General features: G+C 30.2%; 1 protein-coding gene across 4 annotated transcripts in view; it reads right to left on the reverse strand.

Moving 5' to 3' along the window:
- The window catches only part of LOC106465422 (myelin expression factor 2-like), an 87,375-nt gene that overhangs the window by 67,045 nt on the left and 6,685 nt on the right, over positions 1-13,645 (reverse strand). For all 4 annotated transcript variants that reach the window (XR_002611970.1, XR_002611968.1, XR_002611969.1 and 1 more), the window contains exons 2-4: positions 13,285-13,460; positions 11,544-11,604; positions 663-756 (exon numbers count right to left, since the gene is read on the reverse strand). Coding sequence is in view for 1 of the 4 variants with exons in the window: in XM_013925647.2 (XP_013781101.1) it covers positions 663-756; positions 11,544-11,604; positions 13,285-13,460 (331 nt within the window). In the remaining 3 variants the exon portion in view is untranslated. The remainder of the gene's footprint in view (positions 1-662; positions 757-11,543; positions 11,605-13,284; positions 13,461-13,645) is intronic.

Here is a 13,645-nt window from a genome sequence, read left to right on the forward strand (position 1 = left end):
GTTCTAGATGCTTTTTTTGAGAGCAAATAACTAACAGATAAATAAAATTTTTAGACTTAATTAAAATAATGTCATTCTTTGTATACAAGATTATACTTACAATATACTTGTATACTTATAATCTTTAACAAAATCTTACCAGTTTTTATGAGGATACGTTAAAAAAGCTCAAAGTTAATGTATGTTTGTTCCACACATATCCTTTCCCAGATGGGCTCATGTATTTTACATAATCCCACTGAGAAATGGTTAGTGTTTTTCGAATATTCATTACTTGCTAGCTATTAAAACTAAATAAAAAACAGCATAAGAACACACAGCATAAAAGAGCAGTTATATTGATAAAAAGAATCTGAATATAGAATTTTATATTTTGGGCCTAAAAAATTGAAGTTAAGGTTTGAAATTTAGCAATTTATTTAGTATATTTTATAACAAATAAAACTTCAGGAGCACAACATTTTCACTATTTTGATTTTAGCTTCAGTAGGGAGAAAGCAATAATATTTTAAAGGCTTATTGTCAAGCCTAAGAATGTATGTACACACACACATGTAATTTTTTTGTTATCAGTATTACATCAATTGCTTGATCTAAACTATATATCACTTGTAACCAATTCTGTCAAAAACTAAAGAACAATCAATTAAGTTACCCCATACCTCTTTCACCACCAAACTTCTTCCCTTGTATTCATACCTATGCAGTAAGTCAATGGCTTTCTGTGCGGCAGTTTCATCTTTCATTTCAACAATTCTGAAAGACAATTTTCAGTAGTAAACAAAATATTCATGAGATGTAATTTTAAAAGTCTATCAAATATATTACCTCTGCCAACCAGATGTAGCATTTCTTTGCCTGGCAACATTTAACAAAGAAAGGTGGTTAATGAAATAATGAGTTGGAACTTTATAACAGCTAAATAACACAGAGTATCTAAACTTATCTTTAAGATACCAGCAACAATAAATGACCAATACAGCTGCACTAGTGTATACAATCTTCAGTATAAAAACCACTTCTAAGCATACTTATTTTTGCACCCAAAAAAATTCTTTAACCCTTTTTCCATGAGCATCTTTTTCTGTGTATGTTACGAGGTTTTAGTGAGGTACATTCAAAATTTAATTAAATTACTTTCTTCTCATGATACACCAATATAGCATAAAAACATAGTTAATAATCCATATTTTAATAGTATACAAGTTTTAAGTTCTTACTTTTATAATGTGAGAATTGTGACATTTACTCTCTTGACAATTACTCTTCTCTAATTTATTTACCACCCCTCCAAGAAGTACAAAATTAAACATAAATTACTTAACATTATATTGTCATCACTCAGGCATCAGGCAAAGCATAATTTTCATAGCCTTCAATCTTATTTAGTTTCACAGCCATAAAATATACTAGCAGACCCCTCTTGCCATGCCCACCTGTCACATCCTTTCTTTCAAAAATTGACAATAGTTCTCTGATGTTCAATAATATTACTTATAACCAATAGAAAGCCAAGGTTTTAATCTGTCAAGTGACATACTATATTACATTATTTTCTGTAAAGAGAATAGTCAATGTCAAGATACATAATGTGTATTAAAAGTTATCGTCTGGTAACTATAACAAGTATAAAATGGTTACGAGGTTGGTAGATTTGACCAACTTTGTAGTGAGAGTTAAACTGTATTTAACAAATTATAGCAGAATTTTTGATATAGCTGTATTTAAATGTTAAGAGATATACAAACATTCTCTTTTTTCATCAGTTATAAAGTTTTGTATACTTAATTTGTTTTTGACCTCCTCTGACATCCTACAGATAACCCTTAGAATAATTTTTTTGAAGTATAAACAAATTCAATATTGCTGAAACTTTGCAATTCTTGTACAAGCTAAGAGAGCATTATTTCATAAATTATAACATACTGCTTTATTCAAACAAACAGGCTTCAATACTATAGAAACACATACTTTAAACTAAGACAGTATATACATGTACACTAAAATATACTTGGCTGTTCAAATATGTAGAAATTCTACCTTTTTCCCAACATACCACAACCATAAATTTGCTTTTAATAGCAAGAGATGTGCTGCCAAGAAAATCAACTGAATCAATCAGTATCACCAGTCAATCATGTTTCAAAAATTTCCTGTTATCACCTAAGTTCTTTATAAACAAACTTTAAAACAAATTACAGTGCAGTCAGAAATATCACAACCCACTCATATTCTATTCCTAAAATTCTACCCTGCAATGGCAAAATAGCCTTTAAAAATTTAGCTTAATTTGTTGATCTAGTCACAGCATAAGAAACTTTCAAACTAAAGATGAAATAGACAACATTCTGTACATAAAACAACATAATATATCATTTGGTAAATTGAAACATTGGCTTGCTATTGATTATAAATATATAGTATAAAACATCAAAGAGAGCTATTTGTAATTTCTGAAAGAGAGGATGTGACAAATGGGAATGGCGAGTGGGTCCAATATTCTATTTTATGACTCAAATAAGATAGAAGGCCATAAAAATTATGCTTTGCCTTTATAATATCTATACTATAATGAGTAATTTACATTAAATTCTGTAACTCTGAAAAGAGATAGTAAATAAATTAGAGAATAGGGAAGACTCAGAGAACAAATGTCATAATTTTCATACTAGGGGAGATTGAGGATTTTTTTCCATATTTACTTACAAAATTAATTACTTAAACTTTATATTTTCTTAAAATTTAATTTATGAACTATGTTTTGATGCTAAATTTATTTGTATAAAATGATAATAAAGTAGTTTAATTATATTTTGAATGTAACTCTCTAGAAATTTGTGAAATGCATGCTTTGACCTACCCATAGCAAGAGGGTTAAACTACTTCATTATCAATGTATACAAACAAATTTGGTATAAAAACGTAGTTAATAAACCAAATTTCAAAAACAAATATTGAAGTAAATTCTCAATATCCCCTTGTGTGTGTATCATGACATTTGTTCACTCCGATATATCCATTTTCTACTTTTTTCTTCACCCATTTCTGATGTCCCAAGTTTAACATAAGTTACTTGTTATAGAATAGATCTTACCAGCACTCCAGATAATGTTTTTCTCTGAGGAGTAATCACTCCCAGAATTCTATAATTGAGAGTAATTTTAATTTTTTTTTACAAAGTGTAGCAGTAACATTTTGTGACAAAAAAATTAACTAATTATGAATTTTTCAAAATGTTAAATTTGACATAAGATTAATTTACCAAATTAATTCATAATAAATACAAATAATGACATTACAACTTTTTTATTTTATTTTTTTTTTTTATTACAAAATTGGATCATTTAGGAGTGCACCAATAAAATCTTCTAGTGGTTAGAGGGTACTTATTTTTGTAGCTGCATAGATCTTGTGTAAAACTGCAGAATGCTATAAGAATGTGTCCATTAATTACCGTACAGCCGTTAAAGTGGCAGGAGCCTTATTAATTTTTCTATGGCAGTAAAACAACTTCTCAATAACTTTTAAGACTGTAAATGACTTATTTCTTGATCGGGAATTATGCTGCTATGCTCATTATCTGGAGCACTGTATTACTAGGGCATAGTCTAATTTTTATAGCCTTCAATGATCTTTGTTTATGGAAATATAAACCAGAAAGTCAGGCCCACTTGCCACACTTACCTATCATATTCTCTCTTTCATAAGTTACCAACAATTCTCTCTGATGTTTTCTATTATAACAGTATTAATTTACTGAATGGCATATAATGCTACATTGTTCTCAGTAGAAATTTTTAGGTGTTTTAACCTACAGGTTGAAAGTTTCTGCAGCAAGTTAAGCTCAAATAGTTAACTCTCAGGTTGTGGACTCCGTCTATTCGAAAGAGTTTGTGACCCCCAAACTGAACTTTAGTTTCCATTTTATAATTTCTAATATGTATTTTGTATCTTCACAAAATTTTGCAAGATTTCAATAAACATTACAAGTCTTTTGTAAACAAAAAATCAGAATCTTTAATGAAGTATTTTTACTAAACATTTCTCCATCAATATATGGCATCAAAGTGCTAACTGCTCTGAGTGCAGTTAAGATTAAAAATACTTTTCTTCATCTGAAATTTGTCAAATTTCATTTGCGTAATCTCTAAAACCTCCTAACTAACATACAAAAAAAAATTTTTCTTAAAAATTTGTATTCTATTAGATATTTTCTCTACCCTAAATCTATAGGGGTTGGTTAATTTGACAGACCTCATAACCACCATAAAAAACAAATCTAAATTATGTTTTTTCTTTCTTTCTAGAATAATACTATACAACTGTTTCTACTTGAATTTTATTGTTTTATTGCCCTTTAAATTGTGTTCAAATAACAATCCCACCACACTTTGTAAATCACTTGACAAACTTGTAGCTCATGTTACCCTATCAAACTACTAATGCATGAGCTACTCATGGGCATAATTCATGAAAAGTTTTTATTATCATCATTTTTTTTATCTTACCTAATCTAACCTTACCTAACTTAGTATGTTTCTAGTTGTACATTTTAGTTACTTTTATAATAACAAATAAAAAATACCCAGGAAAAACAAGAAATATAGTACTTACACTAGTCTTTATTTTTTTTTGCTGTTGACTGATGATGAAATTTAATGCTACTTTTTATACTAATGGTACTGCTGCATACGTTTTTTATTTAATTAAGTAATGCATATAAGAACACAGGATATTATAATGCAAAAAGCAGACTATGTCCTAAACTATCAATTTTTCTGGCTTTCTAATTGTGATAAGAGCCATTAAAAATTCAGCTAAGCTCCTCAATGTGTCTCCTGTAGGAATAGATAATTCTCTGTACAGAAAAGTATATTATAGTATAAAAAATCAGAGAACTATTGGCAATTTAGGAGAGAGATGGACAAGGCAAGAGGGTTCGATTTTCTAGTTTATGGCTTTGTAACCAAATAAGATTGAAGGCTATAAAAATTACGCTTTGTCTGAGCAATAACTATATTATAATGAGTACCTTAAGTTAAATTCCTTTCATCTCAGAGGGGTGGTAAATAAGTTAGAGAAGAGGGAAGACCTATATAGCAAATGTCACAATTCTCACACTAAGGGAAATTGATGATTTTGTTAAAATATTTTCTTAAAAAATTAAGAATTTAAAACTTGTATATTAAAATTTGATTTATTAGCTACATTTTGGTGCTAAGTTTATTAATACACCATGATAATAAAGTACTTTAATTAAATTTTGAATGTAACTCAGTAAGATCTTGGGACATCCACAAAAAAGGGTATACATATGGAAAGACTTAAAGGAATTATTCTATGACACTTATGCCTTAGTTTATAAAGCCATTTAAATTATAAATGGTAGGACATTGTTAATTTGGGTGTGTTATATTTTTGTGATTTTGCATATTTTAAATAAAATTACTTAATGTTCAAGTAGTATCATTACAAAAAAGTAAGGGCTTAGTTGGGCCAACACCAGAAAAACAAAGGCCAAATGTAAGTACTCTGACTCCACATATCAATGAAAAAATCTTAAGTAAAAATAAGATTTTTTGCATACAAAATACTTGTAATGTTTACTGAAAGTTTGCTAAATTTTATAATAAAGATATACCGAACGTATTAAAAGTCATATTATGGAAACCATGATGGCTACTTTGTGGTTACAAAATCAGTCACATCGACCAAACCCACATGGAAAGTTAATTAAGACCCCCCCAGTCACACAAAATTACCCAAATTTAGGAAAAAACATCAGAGCCAGAAAATGGTTTGGAGGCACCAGACTACGTAATGGTAATCCAAAAATATAATCTAAAAAAAAACTTCTTCTGATTGAAAAAATATACTCATAAGTGAAATCTGCAAAATGCCTTGCCAGGAACATTAACATAAAAAGAAAGAAGACTGCTTCGCCTGTGGCATTTGTAGATGCTGCTTACCTTTGGATTCTTGCTCGATTAAAGCAAATCATATTAATTGGAAGCGAAGAAATAATGCTGAAAGTGGAGAAAGAAGAGTAATGAGAAGGAGAAGTGACCTGAGACGTCAAAATCGAATTAGATTAGATAAAAAGCAACGTGTACAATACTGATTCTGGAGATTCTTTAAAGTGACAATGCTACGTGCTTTGCCTCACAGCATCTGATCCCACACACATATATATACACATCTCAATGTTAGAATGATGGGCACATTTTCAATGTCGAGAAGTGGATATATATATATATATTGTGGAAGATGAAAGCAACATAACTACAAAAATGAACATATACAAGTTTTTAACATTTAGAGATGGGATTGCAGGCACTACTGGAAAAGTACTTGATGCCAATCTGTTGAATGACACAACATTAGTGAAAAAGTTCAAAGCAAAAACCGGAAGCTGAAGCACACAAGGTTCAGTGGGAGGTTAATGCTGCTAAAATCATTTACTCTTCCAATATATCCAAGGCAGAAGTTGTTGTAGCATCCAAGCCTAATGCGTGAGGAGCAAATGAACTGAATATTGAAACAAGGTTGTCAGTACATCCCCTAAGGCACCATTATTTACACTTGATCAACATCAAATTCCGAGTTGAATGAACAAGATCACGTCAGAATAACTGCTAAATCACTAGCTATTAGCCAAGCACTGTCTCTGTTCCACTGCAATCATCCTGAAGTGGATATCAGTGTAGGAGGTGAAATTACTACACTTTGTCCAGAAGCATTGTTAGAAGGGTGGGCATGCTATCCAGAGAATATGAAAAATGAAATGCCCAGGGAGTGTGTGGAAAAGTTAATCGAATTATACTAAAAGGGAAAAAGAAACCAAAGTCAGAAATTGTCTGGTGATAAAGCTCATGAGATTCTGATGAATTTAGCCCTTTCTAGGAAATTGGCAAGATAGATTTTGTGTCACCATTTCCAAGATAAAGGCATTCTCTTTTTTAATTCCAGCTAAAATGAGGTTATGATGTAGTGTATGATGCTGAACGTTCATATTTGCAGGAAGAAATTGCTGTATCTTCTGCCTCACTTATTGATTCAGATATGTAAACAGATTAACTTAGTCCTCATGAACAGAACAATTTACATACAGCTGTATTTTTCTTCATACTTCATGGGTTTCATATCTGAAAACAGATTCTGAATAGTAGAGTCAAGTAATATATTTCATAACCATCAAATAACAACCCAGGGGGGGGGGGGGTATCATTTTCATGTTTATAATTCTAATGGCATTAAATTTGTAAATTCCTTTGGAAAGTCCAATAAAACACACTATCCAAGCAGTCGCTAGGCAAACACACATTATAAGATGAACAACTCAAAAAAGAAAAGAAAGGTGGAGACAAATTTTACTCTAGGCTGAGTTTTATTTCTCAGGTTGATACATCTTTAACAGCAGGTAATTGATACAAATTAGTCACAAAGAAATTAAAAAAAAGTTTTTAGACAAAAAACACTGTTTGTTCAGTTCCACGTGCAGAATTTTTCCGAGATAAATGTTGGTACAATCCACCAAAAGAGGCTGAAAACATTAGGAAAAGTTCGCTTTTGTGATTGGCTAATAATGCTGTTTCAGTCACTAAACTTTCTAATGTGGACAAGCTGCACCTCGGTACATGTACATTTTGTATGAAGTTGAACTGACTATAAACGGCTGTGTGGTAGCACAGTACAGTGTATACAGCTCAGTTAGTTACATTACTACACATTGTATTGGGTGATGTTTGTGGGAAAATTTATGGGCGACCAGAAATTTGCAACAAAAACAAATAATACGAATATTTGGGGATATTAATTTTTAATATAGATGCTTATGACAATAAAACTAACATGGCTGTCTCAACTTCTTACAGATAAACCTTTGTTATGAACTAAAATGATCAAATTCACAAAATCAAACTCAGAATTTTCATCGTTAAGAATCACAGTTGAAATAGTGATCCCCTTTCGATTACGCACATACAGGCCTAAGGTTAACAGACACAAGTAATTGAGTCTAGGAAATACGGAAGGCCTTGCTACCATGAGAAAAGAAGGAAAATCCACAAATTAAACAGTGCAAAATAATGATAACTGTGAACAAACTTTCATGCAAAGTTTCAATAAGTATGAAACAGAACAACAATACATATCAGCAATGTGTGTGTACATGTGCTGCACTCGGGCATTGTGTATATATTACAGTATAGTAGTATGTGCGAGAGTTCCAACACAAGTCAAGTCTTACTAGAGGGTGTGCTTTAATGTATTTGGAGGGCAGGCCAAGCGTGTTAGAATGAAAACATTGAATTTGATAGGCCAAGATCGCTGTTCTGTTTAAAAGTTTTATAGGTTATTGAGTGTTTGTTCCCTTAAGATACTATGTAACATTAGCACAGTTTGAGCTTAATTTTTCCAATGTAATGAAACTTCCTGGAAAATAAGGCATCAACAATTAGTTGAAGATGCAAAATTGCCAACCAAACATTAATTGTACCTTTTGGAAATAAGATATAAAAACAAAAATTATTGTAATTGGATCATTTTTAAGGTTTCTGTACATCAATATTGTCGTAGCTGGATCTCTTTAGTGGCTCTATGTACTTTTTTCCTTAAAATTGAGCCCTGATAACATTTGGAAAAGAAAACAACAATAACAATGTTAATTACTTTAGCAGAGAAAAAACTGATAAAATCATAAAACAAAGGAATTTCTGTGTTAAGAATTCTATTGCCATCTTCAGCTCTATCAGATAAGGGAAGGCAATAAGTATAAATTTCTAATTGAGTAAACTTAAAAATAGAAAGGCTTTTTTTAAAAAAAAAGGTAAAGTTTTTCCACATCTTCTAAAGAGACCAACTTTTGAAACAACAACTGAAAACTAAGATAAAAGGTTTTGATCTCTCAATTCTCTTTCAAATTTCAGTCATGGAAGGATCTAAACATTTTTCTTTTAATAAACAGAAATTTCAGAGTTAGCAGTTTAATGATTACAACACAAATTTCATATTAATACACCAATTAACGCATCTCTAGCACCTAACACTCAATAAGTTATTTCATCTGTTATTGCACAGGTATTTACAGTCAAGATTCTAGTCATGAAGATGGACTGAAGAATTGCTTGTGGTTAATGGGAGTTCAAATTTAAAGGATAAAAGCAATGTTTCTGATTTTATATTAAATGATAAAAAAATCATTTACTTATTTGCAAGAAGTTAGTCATCCATATTTCGACAAAAAAAGTAATTACTTAACCCTACTGACATGGGTCAAAGGCCATGTCATGTTTGTTGACTAGCATTCAAAATTTTATTTAACTACTATTTCATGAATTTATGTCAATAAGTTTAGTATCAAACTGTAAATTATAATTCAAATTTTAGTACTAAACATTACTTGATTTCTTAATTTAAAAGTAAATATTAAAAAACACAGATAAACATTGATTTTTGTGTGTCATGTGGTATGTTGAATTAGGAACTCAAATTACCAATATTGACAAGTTAGAATATAAAAATAAGAACCTCCTATCTTTTCTATTTGCTGAGATATCCCACCTCTTTCCATTTTTGGAAACACTTTTTTTATGTACACATAGTTCTGTCTATGACATGAATAACCAATTGAAAGCTCAGAATATCCCCCTAGTGGCTTTCTCAGCCACTTTGAAGTATTAGGGTGTCAATCTCATGCTTTTGATACAAGATTTTAAGTCTTTAGTGAGCTCAAACACATCTTAGTTACTAAGCTTGATAAATTATAGTGGAATTCTGTGGTAATTTATATAAAATATAGTAATTTATGATTTTTTTGGTTATTTCAAATGTATATATAAAAACCTAAAAAAAGTATTTATTTTCACATCCTCCAAGTGTGAAATTTGATAAGGCTGAGCAACTTGTGGCAAGCAGTGAACGAGTACAAAGAGCGTAACTAGAAAAGCTAATTGTTTACTATACTTCTTTATTTATTGTTTTATGTTATAAGAAAAATAAGTTTAAGAACATATTTGTAAATAGTAATAATGTATAATAATTGAAATGTGACTGTATTTTACAAAATACTAGTCCACTAAAATACAGCCAAAACAGATCACTTTGTAAAGGCCAATTTTTTATTCTTAGATATGGTAACATGAGTGCACATGTGCCTTGTCAATGCAACTTTTGTATTGTTAGCTAGGCACAACTGGAAGATCAATATAATAAAAATAATAAATAAATATAAATGTATAATGTTATGCTATTTGGACTAAACATTTGTGTTTGAGTTATAATTTCTAGTCATTCTAGAATGAAAAACAGCATAACTTATATTCATTTCCTATATTTTTATGGTGGTTACAAGGTCAGTCAAATCGACTGAACCCATACAGAGATCTGATAGTGAAAAAACAGATAAAACAGTCTTTTTCTTAACAAAAGTTTGATAATTATCTGGAAGTTAAAGATTTCGCATGTGAAATTTGAAAATTTTCTGATGCATAAAAGTATTTTTAATCTTAAAATCAAAATTACGTTCATATTGGATAGTCACATTCCAAAAGAAAAAAGGCATGAAAAAAACATTACTTAGAAAATCATAAAACTTGATAAAAAATTTGATATTTTGTGCACGAAAGCCTTGAAATGTTTACTGATAATCTGCAAAATTTCGCTAAGATATTTATTAATATAAAAGTTATAGCATAAGAACTACAGCAAGTACAAAGCGTTACAAGGTCGGTCGCATGGGCTGAGCCCGCGCTGAAAGAGTTAAATGAGTGTATAAGTACTAACTTTTAGCTCATAGCTCCATCATCTCTTGACCACTTTGAAATCTAATTACAGTTTTGGACTCAGGAGGTCAAACCTATCAACTGATGTATATGACCATGCCCAAGGTCTCATAGATTTATTTATGCTAATCCTCCATTAAATAATTTCAATTTGAGGGTAGGCTGGTAAAAGTCCTGATGAATAATAAAATCGAATAAAGTATACATGCAACCTACACTTGCTATTGCTGTCGCACAAAAATATAGCTAATAAAAAGAAAAAAAAAAGCCTCATAGATTAATTTACTCTAATCCTACCTAAAAGAATTTCAAGTGACATGGCCATTGAGGATTCCTTCTTGTTTTGACTACAATATAATTTTTCAAATGGGCAAGGTAAAAAAAAATCTAAAGATTAATCAAAATTCATGCAGTGTAAAAAATTAAAGATTATAGCATGAAAATTTTTGGCACAACAATTTCAATCTTTATTTCCACAGACACAATATATCAAAATATCATTTGTTGGTGAAAATCTGTTCTCACCATACAAAGCAACCTCTCAGCAACAAAACATACAAATATAAAGGTCTTAACTTCTTTTAAGCACATATCACTGATCCTTCTAAACCAGAAACTTAATCAATAATTGGATTTAGGTTTCCATCCAACTACAATCCCCTGTATTAAATGAGTAAACTGTTTTAGCTCACTATTAAATGACAAGTGACTGTTTTTCTTGTTGTTGTTGTTTTTGACATTCATATTTAGCACAATACTTACCCACATCCTCTAAATTTGCCATTTTCATCATTGAATAACTCCACATATGAAACATCTCCAACTATTCAAGTAAATCAAAATTCAAGAATTACATGTAAAGATAAAATTTTAAGCAATTCCTACATAACTTAAAATAAAAACCCATTACATCAAGTAATTTCACTTTATCTTCATGTTCAGATTAAATTCTCATTGGTAGAATACTTTCTAGTACTATAGCAAATATTTTTGAAAGAACTATGACAGTTTTTAAATAGATGCAACAAATAATAATCATTGAACATTTTCAAATTTACCAGTGTCATAATGCAACATTTTTACATAGGATAATGATACTTGAAAAATTTTGAAAATAATGCTTACACACTCACACATGTGCAAATTACCTTATAATACCAGTATATTGTAAAAATAATTGAAATACTTCAATTTAAAAATAGAAAATGTTTGATATTTTTGTATCTATCAATGAAATTACCAATAATATATATATATACAACCAACACTATGCCACATAAAAGATAGAGCAACACAAACAAAACTAAAAATACCATGGTACAATGTTGGAAACATCAAAAACTACTATTGTCACTTAAAAGCGGCAAGCAGTTGACATTTTCTGTATCCATTATCGGTATCTCCCATAAAATATATTGTACAAATCAGGTGTTTTCAAACTGTTGATTACAGGAGGCTCCAAAGGAGGTCGTAAAATAATTGAAAAGATGCAACAAATCTTGTTGTTTTTTTAAACACTAATATATTCAAAGACAGATGCTTTATTTTTTTGAATGTCTGCTGTCTGGCTGTGTTATTGGGAAAACACTTCTTTTCAGTATGCTGGTCTTATTTTTGCAGCAGTTTCTAAACATGTTTGACAAATCCAGAATAAAAATTATTTGCTAGAGGGGTTCTATTTATAATATTTACCTTTTCTGCCTACACAACCACAAGTTATTGTTGTCGCTTAGCATGACATATACATAAGCATGATATGCACCATACACAGAAATCCAATAACTTAATGTTTTGACTTTTCCTTCCACATAAAGTTACATAAAGAATCCATGAAAGGACAAACTAAATCAGAGAAAATACAAGGGAGTGGCATGTTTAAATTAGTACAGAGCTGTTACAAAACAAGTTCATGTGCCCTCAGCTGTTGAAAAAACAGGGATATGATACTTAGGAAAGTACTCTTCCTATATTTTGTAATTATGGACTATCAGGCAAATGGAAGGATAAGTCACCTTCTATTAATATACGAGTGGGATTTGAGGCCAAAGTTATATACTATATAGAAGCATAAACTTCTTAAAAATTTGTTAATTTAGACTTCCTACTCTTTTATGTCTATCTGTACACAATACATAATCTGTTACTTTTCTATATTACAAACAGACATGTGTCACAATACTTTCAATGGTACTTATTCAGCAATGCATAGGTAAGGCTTAAGGAAAGTCTGCACACCCCTAAATGTGGATACTGATCATATTGTGGATATAACTAATGTCCAGTCAAATTGAACATTTTTTATCTTTGGTCAAATTAAATTTTCTTAACTTATTCTATGAAAAGGACTTTATCAAAACTTCATTTCACTATGCACATAAATATTAAACTGAGGCCACTAATTAGTTCTATTGCAAAATAAATTATAATTAATATCTCCTTTTATCTCATGTATGTATACAAGTATTTTAGATTAAACTATTATTTGTAACAATTCACATCTTACCTTGCTCTCTAAACAGATCTTTAATGTCTGTCCATTTAGATTCAAAAGGAATGTTAGCTACATATACACGTCTGAAGCCAGACAGTCTTTGCTGACGTCTATCACCTCCTCTATCCCTAGAATAGTCTTTTCTGTCTCTTTCTTTGTTACGTTCAACAGGAGATCGTGATCTTGATCTTCCAAGTAAAAAATGTATTTCATAAGTTTATACAGCATTTTCATTAATATCTTAAGAAAAGAGCATAACAAAACAATACTACTTTACATAAAAAAAAGGCACAAGAAAAACCCTGCTTTACAAACCTTAAGCTTTAATAAAAAAAATTGATATTCTGTGTATGAAAGCATTGTAATGTTTACT

Source organism: Limulus polyphemus, unplaced genomic scaffold, assembly GCF_000517525.1.
Source record: "Limulus polyphemus unplaced genomic scaffold, Limulus_polyphemus-2.1.2 Scaffold1938, whole genome shotgun sequence".
Classification (NCBI taxonomy): domain Eukaryota; kingdom Metazoa; phylum Arthropoda; class Merostomata; order Xiphosura; family Limulidae; genus Limulus; species Limulus polyphemus.